The sequence below is a fragment of the Podarcis muralis genome, chromosome 2, assembly GCF_964188315.1.
Source record: "Podarcis muralis chromosome 2, rPodMur119.hap1.1, whole genome shotgun sequence".
NCBI classification, from domain to species: domain Eukaryota; kingdom Metazoa; phylum Chordata; class Lepidosauria; order Squamata; family Lacertidae; genus Podarcis; species Podarcis muralis.
Window position 1 is genome coordinate 116,547,878 of NC_135656.1, and position 22,867 is coordinate 116,570,744.

The 22,867-nt window shown below is 48.1% G+C and overlaps 1 protein-coding gene across 3 annotated transcripts in view; it reads left to right on the forward strand.

Annotated features, from left to right (window-relative positions):
- The window catches only part of LOC114592225 (adhesion G-protein coupled receptor G4-like), a 53,242-nt gene that overhangs the window by 26,629 nt on the left and 3,746 nt on the right, over positions 1-22,867 (forward strand). The window contains exons 13-23 of one of the 3 annotated variants that reach the window (XM_077920961.1): positions 3,060-3,270; positions 6,377-6,542; positions 6,786-6,935; positions 9,711-9,824; positions 12,321-12,366; positions 15,023-15,126; positions 16,542-16,654; positions 18,173-18,441; positions 20,138-20,234; positions 20,985-21,274; positions 22,765-22,863. In XM_077920961.1, coding sequence (XP_077777087.1) covers positions 3,060-3,270; positions 6,377-6,542; positions 6,786-6,935; positions 9,711-9,824; positions 12,321-12,366; positions 15,023-15,126; positions 16,542-16,654; positions 18,173-18,441; positions 20,138-20,234; positions 20,985-21,274; positions 22,765-22,863 — 1,659 coding nt within the window. The remainder of the gene's footprint in view (positions 1-3,059; positions 3,271-6,376; positions 6,543-6,785; positions 6,936-9,710; positions 9,825-12,320; positions 12,367-15,022; positions 15,127-16,541; positions 16,655-18,172; positions 18,442-20,137; positions 20,235-20,984; positions 21,275-22,764; positions 22,864-22,867) is intronic. The other 2 variants (XM_077920966.1, XM_077920974.1) reach the window with 2 other exon arrangements.

The window sequence follows — 22,867 nt, forward strand, 5'->3', positions numbered from 1 at the left end:
TGTAAATAGTCCACTGTATATAATAAACACCTAACTACAAGTTCCTGGTTCCTGCTTCGTCTATCCTGTCTGCAGCCAAGTCGCCAATTGCTTCCGTGGATTCTGCGTTTACTCTGCTAGGTCTGGCTAAGGTCCTGCAACTAGTCAGAAAGGTGCGAAACACCAATAGGTTTTGCCAATAGCTTTTGTTCTGGGGGTACTCAAAGGTACACAGTGCCAACACCTTTTTGTCTTTAGAAGAAAAGCACTGGTTAAATGTGTGGCACTTACTGTAGCAGCTTCATGGTGAGTACTGACTTTTTTTCCCCCTAGGAGAAAAGCACTGGCTATCATATGTCCTCTCTGTATCCTCTTATCCATGATGTCATGAGGTTATTGTTTGCCCGTTCCTTCAAACACCAGGGACAGGGGACCTGTAGACCTCCAAGTGTTGCTCGGCTGCAGTTCTAGCAGCCCACATAACCAATGGGCAGGGGTTCTCAGGACATATAAGAGAAAGTCCTCTTTCATGCAGCACATGGAGTTTGTTGACGCAAGAGGCAGCGATAGCCACCAACGTGGGTGGCTTTAAAAGAGGATTGAAGGAATTCATGGAGGAGGAGAGAGCTATCGATGGCCACTAGCCATGACAGCTCTGTCCTGCTTTCGCAGTCAGAGGCAGCAGTGCTTCTGAATATCAGTTTCTGGAAAACTCAAGGGAGGAGATTGGTCTTGTGCTCAGAGCCAGCAGGCTCCTCTTATGCTGGTTCTCCCGGGCGGCTTTTGTTGTGTTCCAAAAGCAAGGAAGGGTTGGACTCTGGTTAATAGAATACACACGAGGCTCGGCCAGCAAGACTCTGGGAGGAAGTGCGAATAATAATCTGTCACACCCTGGCCCAGGTCCCTTTAATTAACAAAAGAACTTTTAACACAGCACTCGTAAGAACCAATCAGGTGTCCTCTGAGCATTTCAAAAACATCCCCACGTGGGACAAAGTCAGATCAGAAAAACCCTTGTAACTACAAAGAAACTATTTCCTACTTGAGCATGCATAAAGGTAAAAGGACCCCTGACCATTAGGTCCAGTCATGACCAACTCTGGGGTTGTGGCGCTCATCTTGCTTTATAAGGGAGCCGGCGTAGAGCTTCCGGGTCATGTGGCCAGCATGACAAAGCAGCTTCTGGCGAACCAGAGCAGCTCACGGAAACGCCATTTACCTTCCTGCCAGAGCGGTACCTATTTATCTACTTGCACTTTGACATGCTTTTGAACTGCTAGGTTGGCAGGAGAAGGGACTGAGCAACGGGAGCTCACCCCGTTGCGGGGATTCAAACCGCCGACCTTCTGATCGGTAAGCCCTAGACTCTCTGGTTTAACCCACAGCGCCACCCGCGTCCCTGAGCATGCATACATAGGAGTAAATAAAAGAGGAATCAGGGAGGAATGCTTTTAGCAAACCCCGGAGGTCATAAACAGCAGTAAACAGGAGAGGGAGGATGGCAAGGAAAGATAGGCATCTTTATCATCGCCTTGTGAACTCTCTTCCTGGCCCTAAGATTAACAAAACCAAGAAAAGCTAAATCAAAGCTACGTACTATCTTTATGCCTGGTCAAGCAACCGGCAACTGGTCTGTGTACGTGACTTGTCAAGCAAGAGAAATAGGACAGAGATGCAGAGGTGTGGATTGATCAGAAATCATATCAAATGGCTCAAGCCATAGGAGTATAGCATCTAGGTCAAGGGAAGTAATAGTGCCACTGTATTCTGCTCTGGTCAGACCTCACCTGGAGTACTGTGTCCAGTTCTGGGCACCACAGTTCAAGAAGGACACTGACAAACTGGAACGTGTCCAGAGGAGGGCAACCAAAATGGTCAAAGGCCTGGAAACGATGCCTTATGAGGAATGGCTAAGGGAGCTGGGCATGTTTAGCCTGGAGAAGAGGAGGTTAAGGGGTGATATGATAGCCATGTTCAAATATATAAAAGGATGTCACATAGAGGAGGGAGAAAGGTTGTTTTCTGCTGCTCCAGAGAAGCGGACACGGAGCAATGGATCCAAACTACAAGAAAGAAGATTCCACCTAAACATTAGGAAGAACTTCCTGACAGTAAGAGCTGTTTGACAGTGGAATTTGCTGCCAAGGAGTGTGGTGGAGTCTCCTTCTTTGGAGGTCTTTAAGCAGAGGCTTGACAACCATATGTCAGGAGTGCTCTGATGGTGTTTCCTGCTTGGCAGGGGGTTGGACTCGATGGCCCTTGTGGTCACTTCCAACTCTATGATTCTATGATTCTAAGCCCAGTCAACGCAATGCTTTCATTGCTGACGCAAATGGCTTGCTCCATATTTTTATAATTCCTCATAGCAATCCCACCTGATCACTGCAGCTTTCAACTTTGCTAGGAATCTGAACTTGTGCTCACTTCATGAGCGTGGCTCTCTGGGGGTGGGGTGAACAACGGATCCACGTTCTTGGGTGCCCTGCTTGTGGCCAAGCTCACACAAGATTTCGGGGATGGAAATCCAGCAAGGAGCCTTGGGATAATGGTGAGAGCCTTAAAAATGTGGCCAGGGGTTGCCTCACCCGTTCACGGTCAGGAGCCACAGACCAGAGAACAAGGTCTTTCAGGTCCCTGGCCAAGGCAACTTGTTCAGACAGGTTTCTAGATCCTTATAAGCCTATATCCTTCCTTGACTACCATTCCCAGGTCTGCCTCCTTCGAGAGAAAGAAAGGCATGTTCGTCCCCATACCAATACAGTAGTACCTCGGGTTACGTACACTTCAGGTTACATACGCTTCAGGTTACAGACTCCGCTAACCCAGGAATAGTACCTTGTGTTAAGAACTTTGCTTCAGGATGAGAACAGAAATTGTGCAGTGGCGGCGCGGCGGCAGCAGGAGGCCCCATTAGCTAAAGTGGTGCTTCAGGTTAAGAACAGTTTCAGGTTAAGAACGAACCTCCAGAACGGATTAAGTACTTAACCCGAGGTACCACTGTACCAATACCAAGTAGCCTCCTGGCGATGCCTTCATTCGTGAGGAAGAAAAACCTACTTGCATTTTTTTTTCTGTTGCAGAAAACGCCGAGGAAGTGGCAGATCTCATTTTGATTCTGCTGAATTCTTCTCAGCTGAGTAAGGAAAAAATCGAGGTCCTTGTGAGCAAGCTCACTGAAATTGCCAACTGTGAGGAGATCAGCGAGGCGCTGGCGAGGAAAGCATTACAAATAATAGATATCATTCTGACACAGGCTACCAATGCTCAGGGCTTGCAAGGACAGATCAACAGGTAAGGGGTCTTGCCAGAGAATCCGTTGCTAGCCACACAGGAAAGAAGGATCCTTGTGTGACTTTAAAGTGTGACTAGGACAGCCTAGGAGAGCCAGTGTGGTGTAGTGGTTAAGAGCGGTAGTCTTGTAATCTGGGGAACCAGGTTCGCGTCTCCGCTCCTCCACATGCAGCTGCTGGGTGACCTTGGGCCAGTCACACTTCTTTGAAGTCTCTCAGCCCCACTCACCTCACAGAGTGTTTGTTGTGGGGGAGGAAGGGAAAGGAGAATGTTAGCCGCTTTGAGATTCCTGAAGGGGAGTGAAAGGCGGGATATCAAATCCAAACTTTGTCCAGCTGCTTATTCTCCAGGGTTTTTTGTGCTCCCGTTCCCATTTGCCTCTGACGCCTATCGGCCCCCACATTATACAGCCATGCTGGCTGATGGGAGTTGTAGTTCACAAACATTTAGAGGGGACAAGCTTTGCAAAGCCTGGCTAGGGGATTTAGTATTCCCTTGTATTAACCCCTTCCCCCCAAACCCAACATTCATAAAGGAAACTTTGTCAGGGAAGGGCTAGTGTAGGAGGGCCCTCCTTCATGGCATGCAGCCTACATGGAGGGAGTCAGTCTGGATCTCACAGCATGGTCCTTTCAAGAGGAACTTGTTCCCCACAGCAGTCAGAAGCATCTCTCCCAGCCAGCCTTCAGCCAGCCTGCCCAAGATGGATCTCTCTCTTGGTTCTCTCCTTCTTCTTCCCAGCACACCTAGCTAAAGACACTCTTTTCCTGTCACTTCACACCCAGTTACCCTGGCAACCTTCTTTCTCCCAGGCCCAAGATCCTCTTAGAAGGGCCATCAGCACTTTTTGTCACGTTAATGTCTCTAATTCCAGGTGAGGCCCTGGCTTTGAAAGGAAGCTTAGCCTGTACTTTTCCACTGGCCTCCAATCTTCCCTTCACTACTCAAAAATAATCAAAATCCATTTGTTGTTGTTTAGTTGTTTAGTCGTGTCCGACTCTTCGTGACCCCATGGACCAGAGCACGCCAGGCACTCCTGTCTTCCACTGCCTCCCGCAGTTTGGTCAAACTCATGCTGGTAGCTTCGAGAACACTGTCCAACCATCTCGTCCTCTGTCGTCCCCTTCTCCTTGTGCCCTCCATCTTTCCCAACATCAGGGTCTTTTCCAGGGAGTCTTCTCTTCTCATGAGGTGGCCAAAGTATTGGAGTCTCAGCTTCACGATCTGTCCTTCCAGTGACCACTCAGGGCTGATTTCCTTCAGAATGGATAAGTTTAATCTTCTTGCACTCCATGGGACTCTCAAGGGTCTCCTCCAGCACCATAATTCAAAAGCATCAATTCTTCGGCGACCAGCCTTCTTTATGGTCCAGCTCTCACTTCCATAGATCACTACTGGGAAAACCATAGCTTTAACATCAAAATCTATACGATTTATTAATTTTTAGGGTTAGGGGGTCCCCACCCCCCAGATCTATAACACTATAGTGGGCACAACAGAAACCTGTTGGAATGGAGAGAACCAGTTATCTCTGGATGCAAACTTTTTAAGAAGAGCAGAGAAGGATGTACCGGAAGTGGTCTCACCCTGTATGTTAAAGACAGATTGAATCCTGCAAGTTAGGAATCCCCAACGGGGCGAAATCCTCCACAGAATCATGGCGGGTGGTGAGACTAGGCCCCAAGAGCAGTGGAAGCGCTATCATCCCCCCTGGTGAAAATGCTCAGAATGGGGGAGGCAATTGAATCAAAATGCTGCAATTTAAACCTTGCTGACTATGGACCAAATCCATTTTGGCAGCCAGATTCACTCCAAGGGCTGCTGGTTCAACCCTGGACCTAAACCAATCTCATGGTAGGGGGGGTGAATTTGGGATATGGAGGCGGTGCCTAAAATTGTCAGGGTCTTTGAAATGCAATGTGGGATCCTCAGCCTCTCATTTTTTAACACGTGGGAATCAAACGTTATGTTGGGGGGCTGAAAATAGACTATAGACTTGCCGAATAAAAAGCGCTGGGTTGTGTCGTGATTCTCCCCACAGTGTTCCCCCTCCTACTGTAGCCTCCCAAGCTGTAGTGATCTGAGTAGCAGCTTTCACACAGCACCTTTTCTCCAGTTAAATTAGGCTGTTTTTTCACATAAGGGTCATAGGCAGGACAGGCAGATTCCTAGGGCAGCGGAATCCAGACAAGGGGTGTGTGGGCTGCTCTATCCCCTCCCCTTCACCCTTAGGACAACTAGATCCAAGATGCATGCAAGAGCATGCAAGCGCTTATTAGGAAAAGTAGTTTGCAATTGCTACAAGCCGAACTGAAAAATCTGAAGGCTGCTTCCAAACCTGGACCAAACAAGTGTCTTTTTTTTGTTTGTTTTTGTTTCTCACTTCAGCACCTTTTTGGGTAGCAGATGGTGTGAAAAACTGTGAAACTGGAGGCAGGCTTCCTAATGCTATGTGGAGACATGATTTGCTTCTGTCCTCCATTTGCCCACTTAATTCAGTGAGAGTATCAGAAGAGACTGGCTGCTGGAACAGGCAATGGCCCATCGAGTCCAGCAGCCTATTCTCACAGTGGTAGTAGTAATAATAATAAATAATAAATTTATACATACATACATACATACATACATACATACATACAGGTAAATGGTGAAGGGACCCCTGACCATTAGGTCCAGTCATGGCCAACTCTGGGGTAGCGGTGCTCATCTCGCTTTATTGGCCAAGGGAGCCGCGTACAGCTTCCGGGTCATGTGGCCAGCATGACTCGCTTCTGGCAAACCAGAGCAGCTCACGGAAACGCCGTTTACCTTCCCTCCAGAGTGGTACCTATTTATCTACTTGCACTTTGACATGCTTTCGAACTGCTAGGTTGGCAGGAGCAGGGACCGAGCAACGGGAGCTCACCCAGTCGCGGGGATTCAAACCGCTGACCTTCTGATCGGCAAGTCCTAGGCTCTGTGGTTTAACCCACAGCGCCACCCGCGTCCCACGTATGTTGGTGTAGTAAGGACCAAATAGAATAATACATGGGTCGATAATGAGAGAGAAGGGGATCCCACGGTCTAGTTGTGAGAGCTCACTTGTTTTGTTCCTTTTGTTGTTTAGCATTTTAAAGGTACTGGAACAAATAGGTTTCAAGCTGAACTTCAGTGGGAAAAGTGAGTCCATCGTTCTCCCAAGGCTGGCTTTGGCTCTCATGCGCCCAGATCCCGTGAATTTCAAGGGAGTTGCTTTTGGGGTCATATCCTATGACTCTGCAATGGATCCACAGGTAAGAGGCCCTTCTTTTGACTCTGTCCTTCTGCCCCACGACCAGTTCCTGCCAGATCCAGAGAGCTGCTAAGTCAAAGTCTCCCACTCTTCCAGTGAAAAATGGGGTGAAAATGGGCTTTGCTCTCTGGACTGTGGCTTAGATGTACATAGGGAACTTGGAAAGGAGGGTGACAATATGTGACCATCTGTAGTTTTATCTGGAGGTGACTCTAGCCCCCCAAACATTTTCTCTTCCACGCAGATTGATATCCGCCAGGCACCCTTTGAAACGGCCCTGGCATCCATATTTTTGCCAGAACTGCTGAAGGGTTACTTGGAGGCCCAGTCCTTTGAGCCAGAAGACCACACAAAGATCCAGTTTTCTTTCTTCGGAACAACTTCGCCGTTTCAGGTAAAAATGGCCACCGCCGAATGGCACAGGCAGATCAGGAAGCAAATGGCAAGAGGAAGCTCCAGAATCTCTCTCACACACATTTCTTTCTTTCTTTCTTTTTTTAAAGTAAATTTTATTAGTATTTTCCACACAACAACAACAACACGAAAAATATCAGAAAATAACAATATACAAAACACAAAAACCAGCATACAAAAAAACCCAAATCCATATCTTACAAGTTAATAATATAAACACTAAAAAGAAAAACAAACATTGACTTCTACCAATCCCACAGCACCTCCTTCACCTCTCATTGTATCTTCCTGTTGTCTTGTTTTCCTTATCATCTCTATCTTAACCAGTGGCGTAGCGTGTGGGGTGCAGGGGGGGCCGGCCGCACCGGGCGCAACATCTGGGGTTAGGGCAAATCCACGGGTTAGGGGGCGCAAATCCACAGGTTAGGGGGCGCAAATCCACGGGTTAGGGGGCGCAAATTACTTGCCTTGCCCCGGGTGCTGACAACCCACGCTACGCCGCTGATCTTAACATCTAGATATAAATCCCTCTTTCTTATCCTTTCACTTCACAAGGTTATTCCAGACCCAGCCAGATTTCTGTCCTCGAATCTTGGTTTTTAAGGTATTCATTTAGGCACTCCCATTCCTTTTTCACTTCACTTTTTGGTTTTTGTCTTATTATATCTGTCAATTTGGCTAATTCTAAATATTCTCACACATTTCAATTGGCCTTCAGCATAGTCCTTTGACTGCCTGCTCTTTCTTTCTTTCTTTCTTTCTTTCTTTCTTTCTTTCTTTCTTTCTTTCTTTCTTTTTTCCTTCCTTCCTTCCTTCCTTCCTTCCTTCCTTCCTTCCTTCCTTCTGATTTTCCACATAGGTTCACAAGGCGGTATACACAGTTTTTTAAATTTCTAAACAGATCCAAATCAGGCATACCAACAACCAGACAATGTCAGTTTCCACATGCCTTATTTCTGTCAAAGAGGCTGGGGAGGAAGACAGAGCACGTCTCTCAAGGTTGCCCCAGAGACCACCACAGAGAAGGCTCTGCTCCTGACAGGTAGCTTTCTCACTTCATGAGAGGAAGGTGCCTGGAAAAAGGCTTTGCTAGCAGATTTTAACAGCAGGTGCTGCTGGGGTACATGCAGAAGATATTTGGGAGTCCAGACCATGAACATCCTTGAAGACAGCTTGAATTGGGCCGAGGGACCATCTGCTAACAGTTGCACTTTAACAGCACTCCTTATAATGGCTAATTTGGGTGGCGAGGCCCACCAGAATTGTAGCCCAAGTGAGAACGAGAAGCAAGTAGCACCAAAAATCTTAAAAGGGGGTGAAAAATTCTTCCAAATCAGTCCAGCAAAGAGTAAGCATGCTCAGTAACTGCAGAATGTAGAGTGATAGTTGGGGGGAGGGGCAGACAAAAAACTTTGCTTTCTATATTTAAAAATAATAAGAGTTTAAGAAAGAATTGATCACCTTTTTTTAAATGGCAGTGGTTGTTTAATTACAGTGGTGCCCCGCAAGACGAACGCCTCGCAAGACGGAAAACCCGCTAGACGAAAGGGTTTTCTGTTTTGGAGGCGCTTCGCAAAACGAATTTCCCTATGGGCTTCCTTCGCAAGACGAAAGCCCATAAGGAAGGAAATCTCCGGGACAGCGGGGAAGCGCAGCGCGTCTTCCCCACTGTCCTCGGACCTCCTCCGAAGGCTGGTGGTGGGGCGGAGAGACCTCCTCCCGCCGCAAGCCTTCGGAAGGCTGCTCCAAAGGCTGGCGGCGGGGCGGAGAGCCTCCCGGGCAGCGACGGTCGCGTCGGGGAGGGCCCTCCGCGGGCCGGCCGGAGACTGGCGTTCAGGCGGAGCGGCAGCCTCCCCTTCCCCGCGTCCGTCCGGCGTTGCGTCGCCCTCGCTTAGCGACCCGATCCGTTCGTGGTGCCCGCTCCCAGGCGGCGCCACCTCCGGCGCCTCCCTCCCCCGTCTATCCGCGGCCCTGCCGCGCCGACAGCTTCCCCTCGCCCCCCGCCGCCCGGCGTCGGGGTGGGGTCCAGGGGCCCTCCGAGCCGGAGACGATGGCGCGGCTGCCGTGCGCCCGCTGTCCCCTCAGCGTCCGTGTCCTCCCGGCGCCCGCTCGTCTCCGAGAGTGCATCCTTCTCTCGCTGTTCTGAACGTTGGCGGTGGGGAGGAAAAACCCTCCTCCCACCGCAAGCCCTGGGAACAGAGGACAAGCGCTGCACGCCTTCCCCTCTGTTCCCGTACCTGTCCTGAAGGCTTGCGGTGGGGAGAAAAGCCCTTCTCCGCACCGCCAGCCTGGCAAGCGGTCTCCATAGGAACGCATTGATTGATTTTCAATGCATTCCTATGGGAAACCGTGCTTCGCAAGACGGAAAACTCGCAAGAAGAAAAAACTTGCGGAACGAATTAATTTCGTCTTGCGAGGCACCACTGTATAGCCAAATATTGGAAGATGTTTGGATGTGGACTTATTAGAAATTTGGTGGGTACTGTTTCTTGTTTTTCATTCCCAAAACAATTTAATAAACAATTTAAAAGAAAAAGAGGAGGTGGGTGGGAGAGGAAGAGCTGGTAGGGTTGACAGTTAATTCAGATCTTGCAAATCGCTCATTCAACCGAAAATGTATAAGAGAAAAAGAGGGTTGTTGTGGTGTTGTGTTGTGTTGTGTTGTGTTGTTGTGTTGTGTTGTATTGTGTTGAGTTAAGTTGTGTTGTGTTTACCAATGGTTGGCTCCCAAGCTATGAAACTTTGTCTGTTACAGGAAAAGAATAAAAAACTGATCACCTATGTTGTGGGCGCCAGTGTTGAAAATGTGGTTGTTCAGAACCTCTCGGAGCCGGTGAATATAATTCTGCAACATATAAACTCAACAACGGTATGGTATTCTGTTGTCTCCAGTTGCATAAGTGTTGGTTCTGCAGCATTAGAGCGCATTGATTGCTGGCAGATAGAGATGCTTTTGCTTTGACTTGGGGATGATGCTAAAGGGCAGCTGTTGGAATTCAAGAACGCAGGAAGCTGCCTGAACACGGAGCCAGACCAGTGGTGCATCTAATTCCATCTTGTTTACACTGACTGGCAGCAGCAGCTCTCCAGGGTTTCAAGCAGGGGAAATTCCCCGGCCTACTTGGAGATGCCATCAGGAATTGAACTTGGGAACTTCTGCATGCGAAGCAGACGCTCTGCCACTGGCAGACGAAGGTGGGGGCAGGGGAGCGGTCTGCCACGGGTGCCATCTGGGCGGGTGACATCACAGCTGCCCCCTCCCCCTGGGACCCTTGCCCTTTTGTCGCAAAGTGCCAACGCGGCCATTTAATATGGGATAATAACGATTGTCTGCATTCGCACATACAAACAAATAAATAAACCCAGCCAGATAGGCGGGGTATAAATCTATTATTAGAGAGAGAGTGTGAGAGCCAGTGTGGTGCAGTGGTTAAGAGCAGTGGACTCGTAATCTGGTGAACCAGGTTCGCTTCCCCGCTCCTCCACATGCAGCTGCTGGGTGACCTTGGGCTAGTCACACTTCTCTGAAGTCTCTCAGCCCCACTCACCTCACAGAGTGTTTGTTGTGGGGGAGGAAGGGAAAGGAGAGTGTGAGCCGCTTTGAGACTCCTTAAAAAGGTAAAGGTACCCCTGCCCGTACGGGCCAGTCTTGACAGACTCTGGGGTTGTGCGCCCATCTCACTCTATAGGCCAGGGGCCAGCGCTGTCCGGAGACACTTCCGGGTCACGTGGCCAGCGTGACAAAGCTGCATCTGGCGAGCCAGCGCAGCACACGGAAACGCCGTTTACCTTCCCGCCAGTAAGCGGTCCCTATTTATCTACTTGCACCCAGGGGTGCTTTCGAACTGCTAGGTTGGCAGGCGCTGGGACCGAGCAACGGGAGCGCACCCCGCCGCGGGGATTCGAACCGCCAACCTCAGCAAGCCCTAGGCGCTGAGGCTTTTACCCACAGCGCCACCCGCATCCCTTTTTTGAGACTCCTTAGGGTAGTGATAAAGCAGGATATCAAATCCAAACTCTTCTTCTTCTTCTTCTATTATGTTTTGCTGTTTGATGAGAGTTTGCCTAAGAACCCCATGAATGCTAACCTCCAGTTCCATGATGAAGGGAAGGCAGGCTATTGGTGTACGCAGGGGCAGCCATTATGGTGCCCTTCAGATGTTGCTGGACTCCCAACCCCACCAGCATGGCCAATAGGCAGAGATTAGAAGTATAATTCAGTAGCATCTGCAGAGTACGATGTTGGCTACCCCTATATGCAAGAATAATATCAGCTGAAAGAAGGTACATGTCAGACCACACAGGTCAGCTACCACAGGTCCAGGTGGTTTTGCCTTTCGAACCTGTTAAAGGTAAAGGGAGTCAGCCACGACTGGACCTGACCATTAGATCCAGTCGTGGCTGACTCTGGGGTTGCGGCGCACATATCACTTTACTGGCCGATGGAGCCGGTGTACAGCTTCCAGGTCATGTGGCCAGCATGACTAAGCCACTTCTGGCAAACCAGAGCAGCGCACGGAAATGCCGTTTACCTTCCCTGCCGGAGCAGTACCTATTTATCTACTTGCACTTTGACATGCTTTCGAACTGCTAGGTTGGCAGGAGCAGGGACCGAGCAACGGGAGCTCACCCATCGCGGGGATTCGAACCTCCAACCTTCTGATCTAAATCAGGATAAACATCACAGAAAACCCACTTGACTTTACTCTGATCCAGAGGGAAACAGTAGGTTACCCCCTGGGGAAAGTGATGGGTCAAGCGGATGAGCCCTAAGTCAACCCTAAGTCATAAAGAGATGGAATCATTGCTCGCTCAACCATTTTAGCCAAAACTGTTGGATTTCAAGCTGGTCTGAAATTTCCAAAATCACCAAGCTGAGAGGAAGCTTCTTCAGTAAAGGTGTAACTGCTGCCCCTCTCAGAACAGATTTCTTGCAATGTCCTTCTTGCAGAGAAGCACTGACCACAACCAAGATAAAATCTGAATAATTTGTCCTGCAAGAGAATGCTATCATTCTAAATTTTTTGGAGCTGGTTGGCTAGAGGTACCGATACTGATTTTGGAGGCTGAACTTGCTTGGGGACTGGTAGTACCTGGCTGGCTTTATTTCGTGTGTGCCGTCCACCTTCGGCTTATTGTCTTCATAACAGCTAACAACATAAATAGCTATCTGCCTCTTAACCGATTGGTCTGTCTGTTTTCAATTGCAGTGGGGGGGGAGTGGCTGCCCATTTTGCCAACCCCCAGCAACAGCCCTGCTGGGGCGATGGTGCGTGTGCCCACAGAGAGGTCTCAGAATGCCCACTCTGCCACATGTGCCATAAGTTCGCCACCACTGTCCTAAGCCATTTCTTTTGCTTTTCAGGGCAATGAGTCTGTGCACTGTGTATTTTGGAACTTTAAGAAGAACAGTGAGTATGAAGGATATAACTAGCTCTGCTCTGGGCCAGAACAAAGGTCCATCTAGTCTGGTGTACTGATTTCCGTGGCGTCCCTGGGAAGCCCACAGAGAGCGCTTGAGGGCAAACAGGCCTTCCCTTCTGTTGCTTCCCAGTACTATGCAAACAGGGCATCATTGCCTTGGTATCTTCTCCTCCAGAGGGTCTCATTTTAATCCAGAGTCTGCCCGTCTTGTCCTCTCCAGCAGAAGTCAGCTGTGTCAAATGCAGCTGCCTTAACTTTATCTGCTACTGCAATGCACTCTACGTGGGGCTACCTTTGAAGGTGACCCGGAAACTGCAACTAATCCAGAATGTGGCAGCTAGACTGGTGACTGGGAGCAGCCGCCAAGACCATATAACACCGGTCTTGAAAGACCTACATTGGCTCCCAGTATGTTTCCAAGCACAATTCAAAGTGTTGGTGCTGACCTTTAAAGCCCTAAACGGCCTCGGCCCGGGTATACCTGAAGGAGCGTCTCCACCCCCATCGTTCAGCCTGGACACTGAGGTCCAGCGCCGAGGGCCTTCTGGCAGTTCCCTCACTGCGAGAAGCCAAGTTACAGGGAACCAGGCAGAGGGCCTTCTCGGTAGTAGCGCCCGCCCTGTGGAACGCCCTCCCATCAGATGTCAAAGAGATAAACAACTACCTGACATTTAGAAGACATCTGAAGGGATGTCTGTTCAGGAAAGTTTTTAATGTGTGACATTTTAATGTATTTTTAATCTTTGTTGGAAGCCGCCCAGAGTGACTGGGGAGACCCATCCAGATGGGCGGGGTAGAAATAAATTATTATTATTATTATTATTATTATTATTATTATTATTATTATTATTATTTGAACTGGACCATCTCTCCATCTTGTTCAGCTTCGATTCAAAACTCCTCCATGGTAACTTGCTTCTGCTCCCAGAGAGAATTTGGTGATTTGACCCAAGACTTGAACGGCTTTAAAAAAGGATGGGTCAAATTCATGGAGGAGCACAATGCTCTCCATGTCTGTTGCCCACAAGGACTGTACTCTGCCTCAGAGGCAGCAGTGGTTCTGAATACCAGCAACTGGAGGGGAGAGTGCTCTCATGTTCAAATCTGCCATCAGATCTGGGAGAAGAGGAGGCTGGATGAGATGGGACACTGGCCTGATCCAGCAGGGCTGCTCTTATGTTCTCAAGAAGAACATGAGCCAAAATGGATCCCCACCACAATTCTACTAAGGGGAATTCTTCAGTGCAGGGATGGGTGGCCTGTGACCCTCCAGATGTGGTTGAACCCCAACCCCCTTCAGGCCAAGCGGCCAGCATGACCACTGGTCAGGGAGGATGGGAGCTGTCGCCCTGCTGGAAGGCCACAGCCTCCCCTTTCCTGCGTTGACAAGTCTTGCTGCTCCACTCAGATGCCAAATCATGCCTGAAGCAAGTCACTTTACCAAGCCATGTGGCAGGGCCAGACCCAGATTAGGCCATAGCAAAGCAGGCCATGAAAATAGTACAGTAGTACCTTGGTTCTCAGACTTAATCCGTTCCGGAAGTCCATTCCAAAATCAAAGCATTCCAAAACTAAGGCGTGCTTTCCCATAGAAAGTAATGCAAAATGGATTAATCCGATCCAGACTTTTAAAAACAACCCCTTTTAAAAACAGCAATATAACATAAATTTTACTATCTAACGAGACCATTGATCCATAAAATGAAAGCAATAAACAATGTACTACAGTCACACAATCAATTAATCAGTAGCTGAACTGGGTTGCACACAGTCACAGAAACGAAACAAAAAAACCACAAAAACAAAAATGCAAAATAAATAGCAAAAACAGACACACCTCAGCGTAACACTCAAAATGGAAGTGTGGCACTCAAATTGGAAGCATAACACTCAAAATGGAAGCACATTCAGCTTCAGAAAAAAAGTTTGCAAACCGGAGCACTTACTTCTGGGTTTGCAGTGTTTGGGTTCCAAGTTGTTTGAGAACCAAGGCGTTTGAGAACCAAGGTACCACTGTAATAATAAGCGGTTAAGTTCTGATTTATGGTTTTAGCTGTTGCCCATGAGAGCATTTAACACTTCACCAGCTGGACACAGACAGCAAATCATCACTTATTTAAAACCGGGATGGAGGGCGAAATGTTAGGTTTGCTCCAAAGCGAGTCACTTCAGTATGACCCAGAACAAATGTAGTATTTAGGTCAAGACTTCTAGGCAAAAATGCAGCAAATTCAAAGTTAGTTGAGAATTGAATGATTTGAAGGAGTAGCTTGAGGGGAGCTGTAACTGAAATAATATTTTGATGCATTCAAATGTGTGTCAAAGTTCCAGTGCAACAGCTCTAGGGAGAATTATGCCTCTTTTTAAATGGGATGCAGCCAAGTAAAGCACAACGTTCAAGGTTTCTTTCTCCCACGAGTTTACCAACAGCAATCTTAAGTGGGCGATCTGAGAAGTGCATGGTGGGAGCATGAGAAGCTTAGCGCCTCTCCGCCCCTCCCTGTGATGGTTGCAGCTAAGCCCAAAGTCAGCAGGAGCCTCTGCAGAAAGTCACACATCCCCCGTGTTCTGTTGGGAGAAGATCTATAAATGGTGAGGGACGAGTAACTGCGGATGAAATCTCTTCTCTTCCCTGCTGCGCAGATAACCAAGGAGGCTGGGATACATCAGGGTGTGAGGTGCAGCGCACAAACGCAAATTACACAATCTGCAACTGCAGCCACCTGACCCATTTTGGAGTTTTGCTGGTAAGCTTTTGTCACTGTTTTGTCAGAACCAATTGCTCCATGTGGTTCCTGCAAAGGACACGGCGGAATGTCTCTTTTCGTTCAGTTCTATAGTTGTTATTCAGTGCTTTCCCCCCCCTAAAGAAATGTTTAGGGGTACTCTCATTTTGACTCAAGAAAATCACCATTTTATAGTTCCAATCAGGGAAAATAAATACAGCAAATGGACAAAAGTACAAAGATTCGCCAAATGTTTAGGGGCATGTGTACCCCTGCGTCCCCCCAGAAAAAAGCACCGGTTGTATTTATTTTAAAATCCTATCTTCAACATCAGAAAAGAAGGCTGGGGTTCAGTTGCGGATTCAATACCTTTGGCCTGGTAGAGTTGGTATAGTGGCTAAAAAATGTGCCCCCCTGCCCACGCCCCTCAAGTGAAATCCCATCCCACAGCCATGATGTCATTGTATCATTTTGAAGCAACAAACTAGTATTAGTGTAATAGTTTGAGATCTTTATGTTTATACAGTGGTGCCTCGCAAGACGAAAATAATCCGTTCCGCGAGTCTCTTCGTCTAGCGGTTTTTTCGTCTTGCGAAGCAACCCTATTAGTGGCTTAGCGGCTTAGCGCTATTAGCGGCTTAGCGGCTATTAAAGGCTTAGCGGCTAAAAGGCTATTAGCAGCTTAGCGGCTTAGAAAAAGGGGGGGAGCGAAAAAAATCGCAAGACTCGCAAAACGTTTTCGTCTTGCGAAGCAAGCCCATAGGGAAAATCGTCTTGCAAAGCAACTCAAAAACGGAAAACCCTTTCGTCTAGCGGGTTTTTCGTCTTGCGAGGCATTCGTCTTGCGGGGCACCACTGTATCTGCTGGTGCAAACAGCAGATTTTGGGAAACAATTTCAACCAGGAAAATGGCACAGGGCGAAAGGATTAAACCTTCTCCCATAGTGCCTTGGGCCTGATCCAAATCACTCACTTGTGTACACACACACACACACACATACACACACACACACTGGTGAAATGCCAGAACTTGTGATGCTACTTCTGGAGGTTACATTTCTGGAATTTGCAAAATTGCGTGGAAAATTTGCTCCAGAGGGTTTTGCAAACTGTTTTCGCACACATACAATCTATCACTTACAGGCATTCCAAAATTTGCAGTAAAGAAGCATGAGTTGCGAGGTTTCAGAATGCAGGAACAAGGATGAGCTGAAGAAAGAATTGGTTCACCCTGAGCCTTAAGGTCCCATGTGAATCTTTCCTTTCACTCCAAATTTCACAGAATACTTTTTTTTGGGGGGGGCAGGGGAATCATGATCTAAAGAAGCCAAAAAATTCACACCTCAGTCAGCAATGCCCAAACAGATATCATTTTGGGTCTGTTTCCTCACCAACTCTTCCAATGAGAGGCTATTGACTTCCACTCTGGTTTCTAGGACGTATACCGGACGGGATGTGAGGATAAGATTTTAACATTGGTCTCCCACGTGGGATGTGGCTTTTCCTCCATCTTCCTCGGCTTGGCTCTAGTGGTGTACCTTTCCATCGAGTAAGTAGGACCCATCTGCCATTTTCTATCCGACAGCAACGTTTATTTACTTAGATTTTATACAGCTACATAAGCCTGTTTCGAGGGCCAAATCTGGTTTGTCGTTCGCCATCCTTGCAGCAAGCGGCGTGGGGTTCTTGCCACGCAGGAGGGGCAATACGGTGCCCTGAGCAAGGACAAAATTTGCCACCTCCCTCCCCAAATTTCTTATTTTCACAATAATTCATTTTGGTAAAGGTAAAGGGACCCCTGACCATTAGGTCCAGTCATGGCCAACTCTGGGGTTACGGCGCTCATCTCGCTTTACTGGCCGAGGGAGCCGGCATACAGCTTCCGGGTCATGTGGCCAGCATGACTAAGCCACTTCTGGTGAACCAGAGCAGCGCACGGAAATGCCGTTTACCTTCCCGCCTGAGCGGTACCTATTTATCTACTTGCACTTAGACGTGCTTTCGAACTGCTAGGTGGGCAGGAGCAGGGACCAAGCAACGGGAGCTCGAATCGTGGGGATTCGAACCGCCGACCTTCTGTTGTTGTTTTTTAGGATAATATTTTATTAGGGTTTTCCAAAAAGTTAACAACCAACAAAAATCAACAAAAATCACAAAAACAGACAACAAACATCGAAAATCCAAACAAAAAAGCAGAAAAATACAAAAGAAGAAATTTAACATAAAAAGAACACTCTTTCATATTGATAACTTTCAAAACCTTATTCTCTTTACTTCCACCCGCCTTCCCTTCTTGTATTCTATTTTAAAAATTAGTTCAGCAAGATCATTGATTATTCATTTTAAACCTTTATCCCTCCCTTTATAGTCTATTTATCTTAATCGCTAGAAACCCCTTCATTTCATTTTCAGAGCCCTCAGCATTCATAAATTTTGCAGTATTTTTGTAGATAGGCTTTAAACTTCTTCCAGTCCTCTTCCACCTGCTCCTCTCCTTGATCTCGGATTCTGCCAGTCATTTCTGCCAGTTCCATATAGTCTATTACTTGCATCTGCCATTCTTCCAAGGTGGGTAGATCTTGCGTCTTCCAATGCTTTGCATTAAGTATTCTTGCTGCTGCTGTAGCATACATGAAAAAGGTTCTGTCCTTCTTTGACACCAATTGGCCGACTATGCCCAGGAGAAAGGCCTCTGGTTTCTTCAGAAAAGTATACTTAAATACTTTTTTCAGTTCATTATAGATCATTTCCCAGAACGCCTTAATCCTTGGGCACGTCCACCAAAGGTGACGAACCGCCGACCTTCTGATTGGCAAGTCCTAGGCTCTGTGGTTTAACCCACAGCACCACCCACGTCCATTCATTTTGGTACCGTTGCTTTTTTATGGAGCTTCTCTCAGCAGGTATAAATATCGGTCTGTTGTTGTTGTTTGGCTCCACTCCCCTGGTGCCTGCGATGCCCTAACTCCGGGGCTGCATCCTGCTCTAGACCCTTCACACGGGGGACTTAAAGGGGCTGCGTCTTGGGCACAGGGGGCGAACGAGCCCTTCACCTCTTTCGTTCCAGCAAGCTCCGTGGGGACGACCCGTCCAGAATCCTTGTCCACCTCTGCTCTGCGCTGCTGATGCTCAACCTCACCTTCCTGCTGGACTCCTGGCTGGCCTCTTTCCAGGTGCGCGGCCTCTGCATCGCCGTGTCCGTGGCTCTCCACTACTTCCTGCTGGCTGCCTTCACCTGGATGGGCTTGGAAGCCGTCCACATGTACTATGCGCTGGTCAGGGTCTTCAACACTTACGTCCCGCATTACATGCTCAAGGTTTCCCTGGCTGGCTGGGGTAAGTGCAGGGCAGGGGGGGCACTTCCCATCTTAGGGCCATATTACTTCACAGGGAATCTTCTGGGGGCCATATACCAGCAGTGGGCGGAGGGGGGATATGTGATTTCCCTCTTGGTTCGGGAGATGGCATTAAGACCCCGCAGAAGGCAGAGGGGCGTCCCATCTGTCTCTCCGCCTCTCTGCCCGATTTTCACTCTCTCTTTCTCTCTCTCTCTGTGTTTCTCTCTCTGTCTCTCTGTCTGTCCTTCTATCTGTTTTGTCTCTCTTTGTCTCCATCAATACAGTGGTACCTTTGTTATCAAACTTAATCCGTTCCGGAAGTCCGTTCCAAAACCAAAGCGTTCCGAAACCAAGGCGTGCTTTCCCATAGAAAGTATTGCAAAATGGATTAATCCGTTTTTAAAATAACCCCTTTTTAAAACAGCAATTGAACATGAATTTTACTATCTAACGAGACCATTGATCCATAAAATAAAAGCGATAAACAATGTACTACCACCACACAATCAATCAATCAATCAATCAATCAATCAGTAGCTGGACTGGGTTCCACACAGTCACAAAAACAAAACAAAAAAGAGCGGAGGTTCAGAAGAAGTGTGACTGAAAGTCAGGAGCAGCAGATAAATATCTCTGAAAGGCCAGTTAGAATCATAGAGTTGCAGTGCAGCAATCGCGGCTGAATCACTTGCCTCCTGATCTTCCCAAAAGGGACTGGGCATATTTGTGGGAGAAATGTCTGTCCGTGTCTCTTGGTCGCGATGGCACACTAGTTCCTAGGGAGTGGCTGTGGCGGGGGCCGCTGCTTTCTGCAAGTCCTGCTTGGGGTGGGATTTCCATTGGGACGTTTAGCCGGCCTGGGGGTGGGGAGACAGCTCTTGATCCAGAGACTCTAAATGGCAAGGACAGGGAAAGGGAGCTCACTCCCTAGCAAAATCCCTCATTGCCTCTTCTGTTTCAAGGCATGTTCAATCACGGCCTAAACTGAGGTCCAGCTCTGAAGGCCTTCTGGCGGTTCCCTCATTGTGAGAAGTGAGTTTACAGGGAACCAGGCAGAGGGCCTTCTCGGTAGTGGCACCCACCCTGTGGAACACCCTCCCTTCAGATGTCAAAGAGAACAACAACTACCAGACTTTTAGAAGACGTCTGAAGGCAGCCCTGTTTAGGGAAGCTTTTAATGTTTGATGCATTACTGTATTTTAATATTTTGTTGGAAGCCGCCCAGAGTGGCTGGGGAAGCCCAGCCAGATGGGCGGGGTATAAATAATAAATTATTATTGTTATTCAACGTATTCTCAGAGCCAACAGCATTGTGTTTATTTCAGTGGACTCTCCCAAGTGAAATGTCATAAGCTGAATTACCGTATTTTTCACTCTATAACACGCACCCGACCATAACACGCACATAGTTTTTAGGGGAGGAAAATCCGTAGGTATGCCACCCATAGGCATTCCCTCCATAACACGCACAGACATTTCCCCTTACTTTTTAGGAGGAAAAAAGTGAGTGTTATGGTGCAAAAAATACGGTAAATTCTTGCCATGTGCCTTTGCTGTCGCCCATCCCCGCACTCCCCTGGAGATACAGGTCTTCCTGAGGACTCTCGTCTTCCTCAGACGGGTCACAATTGCATCCATGCTGGTCTTTTTCCTTTCCGGCTAACCCATTCTTCTTTCTCCCCCTTTGCCATTAGGAATTCCTGCGGTCGTCGTTTCCACGGTTCTCATTATAAGCAGAGACTTCTATGGGGTTTTAAGCGACCCCCTAAGCAGCAGTCCAGTCACACCTTTGTAAGTCTCTATGCTTTGATTCTCCTCAGATCAGCAGGAAGGAGGTCATACCTATATCCCCTTCCTCCCCCCCTTTTTGGATTTTTTTTGGGGGGGAGGAGAATTCAACCTTCCTTGCTTTTCGGTACACCAAGCTGTTCACTCCCTTCCATCTGATGGGTCAATTGATGGCCCTGGCCTTTCTCAAGGAGATTCCTCTGTCTGTTTAGCTGCGTGCATACAATGCCCAAACATTCCTTTAGTGCTTTGCAAATCATATATATTAAGATCATGTAGGATTTGTAACCAGGAAGCCTGGCCTACTGCATAACCCACTCTAGAACTTATTCTGCAATTTCCAACATAAAATTCAAGTTTGTTTATTGAGGATTGTATCCTCAATGGCTGGGGAGGCCCAGCCAGATGGGCGGGGTATAAATAATATTATATTATTATTATTATTATTATTATTATTATTATTATTATTATCCAGCCTTAGTCAGTTTTTGTTGTCTTAAGCGCCTTCCTTTTCAACAAGGCTTTTAAGTTGAGTCTTCGCTTCTGCACTGGGATTGGTTTTAAGATGTGTTTATTGTCTTATCATTTGTTTGGGGGAAAGGACAGGATATGAATTTAACTAACCACCACTGATGGGTGTCTCATTGAAAAGCCTCAAGAGAGACTTCCAGCTATCATGAGCCCATCTGAAAGAAATGGCCCTGCCGGCAGCCTTAACAGCGTCTCTCTCCCTCCTCGCCTTGTCTGCTACAGTTGCTGGATCCGCGATGACCTTGTGTTTTACATCTCTGTGCTGGCCTATTTCTGCTTGGTGTTCCTGATGAACACCATCATGTTCATCGCGGTCCTTCTGCAGATTCACACCATGAAAACGAAGAGTCCTGGCCGAGTCAGCAGCTGGAACCACAGCTTCCTCCACAGCGTGAAGCGGGTGGCCAGCTTAATGGTCCTGCTCAGCTTAACGTGGGGTTTTGCCTTTTTCTCGCTGGGGTCCATGCAGACATTGTTCTCCTACCTCTTTGCCATTTGCAACACCTTCCAAGGTAAGCGTTTGCACACAGGTGGGTGGGCTTCAGAAGAGGCCCATCTAGTCCATCCTCTTGTTCTCACAGTGGCCGTTTATGGGATGTCCATTATGGGAAACCTGCAAGCCAGACATGAGTCCAAGAGGAGCTCTATTTCCCCTCCTGCGGTTCTACCTCTACCTCTCTTTTAAATCAGAACCAGTGAGGGCAGTGAAGGTCCTGTGTGAGTGCCTGGAGGCGGCTGGAGGATGCAAAACTCACTTGGGACCTCATTGCTCAGTCCAGCTAGCGCAGCACTGTCCACACCAGCAGTTCTCAAGCCTTTGTGGGCCACTGACCCTTGGTTCCACAAACTCATCCCAGTGGCCTCTGTGCAACCCTATAAAAAGCAGTATCCTCTCCCCCATGCTTTTTAGCATCTACATGAAGCCGCTGGGAGAGATCATCAGGGGGTTTGGGCTGGGTGTTCATCAGTATGCGGATGATACCCAGCTCTACCTCTCTTTCAAATCAGAACCAGTGAAGGTGCTGAAAGTCCTGTGTGAGTGTCTGGAGGCAGTTGGAGGATGGATGGTGGCTAACGGATTGAGGTTGAATCCTGACAAGACAGAAGTACTGTTTTTGGGGGACAGGGGGCGGGCAGGTGTGGAGGACTCCCTGGTCCTGAATGGGGTAACTGTGTCCCTGAAGGACCAGGTGCGCAGCCTGGGAGTCATTTTGGACTCACAGCTGTCCATGGAGGTGCAGGTCAATTCTGTGTCCAGGGCAGCTGTCTACCAGGTCCATCTGGTACGCAGGCTGAGACCCTAACTGCAACTAATCCAGAATGCGGCAGCTAGACTGGTGACTGGGAGCGGCCGCCGATACCATATAACACTGGTCCTGAAAAAGGCCTACATTGGCTCCCAGTACGTTTCCAAGCACAATTCAAAATGTTGGTGCTGACATTTAAAGCCCCAAAAGGCTTCTGTCCAGTAGACCTGAAGGAGCATCTCCACCCTCATTGTTCAGGCCTTCTGGCAGTTCCCTCCCTACAAGAAGTCAAGTTACAGGGAACCAGGCAGAGGGCCTTCTCAGTAGTGGCACCCGCCCTGTGGAACACCCTCCCATCACATGTCAAAGAAATAAACAACTATCTTACTTTTAAAAGACAGCTGAAGGCAGCCCTGTTTAGGGAAGTTTTGAATGTTTAATGCTGTATTGTGTTTTTAATATTCCGTTGGAAGCCTCCCAGAGTGGCTGGGGAAACCCAGCCAGATGGGTGAAGTATAAATAAATTAGTAGTAGTAGTAGTAGTAGTAGTAGTAGTAGTAGTAGTAATTCAGCAACTAAAACTCAGAAGCATTACGGCCACCTTGCTCTCTGCTGGCAGCAAAATCTCTTGGTCTGACTCTGACCCGTTCTGTAGTTGAAGAGATGATGGCAAAATTGTGGCCAGAGGAGTGGGGAGGGGGGCAGAATCTAATGAATGTTTTTCCTGCTCCCCGCCCCCTGACTCCTTCCTCTAGGATTCTTCATTTTCGTGTTCCACTGTCTCATGAAGGAGAACGTGAGGAAACAATGCCGAGTGCATTTCTGCTTGGGAAAGTTTCGGCTCAGCTGTTCTGGTAT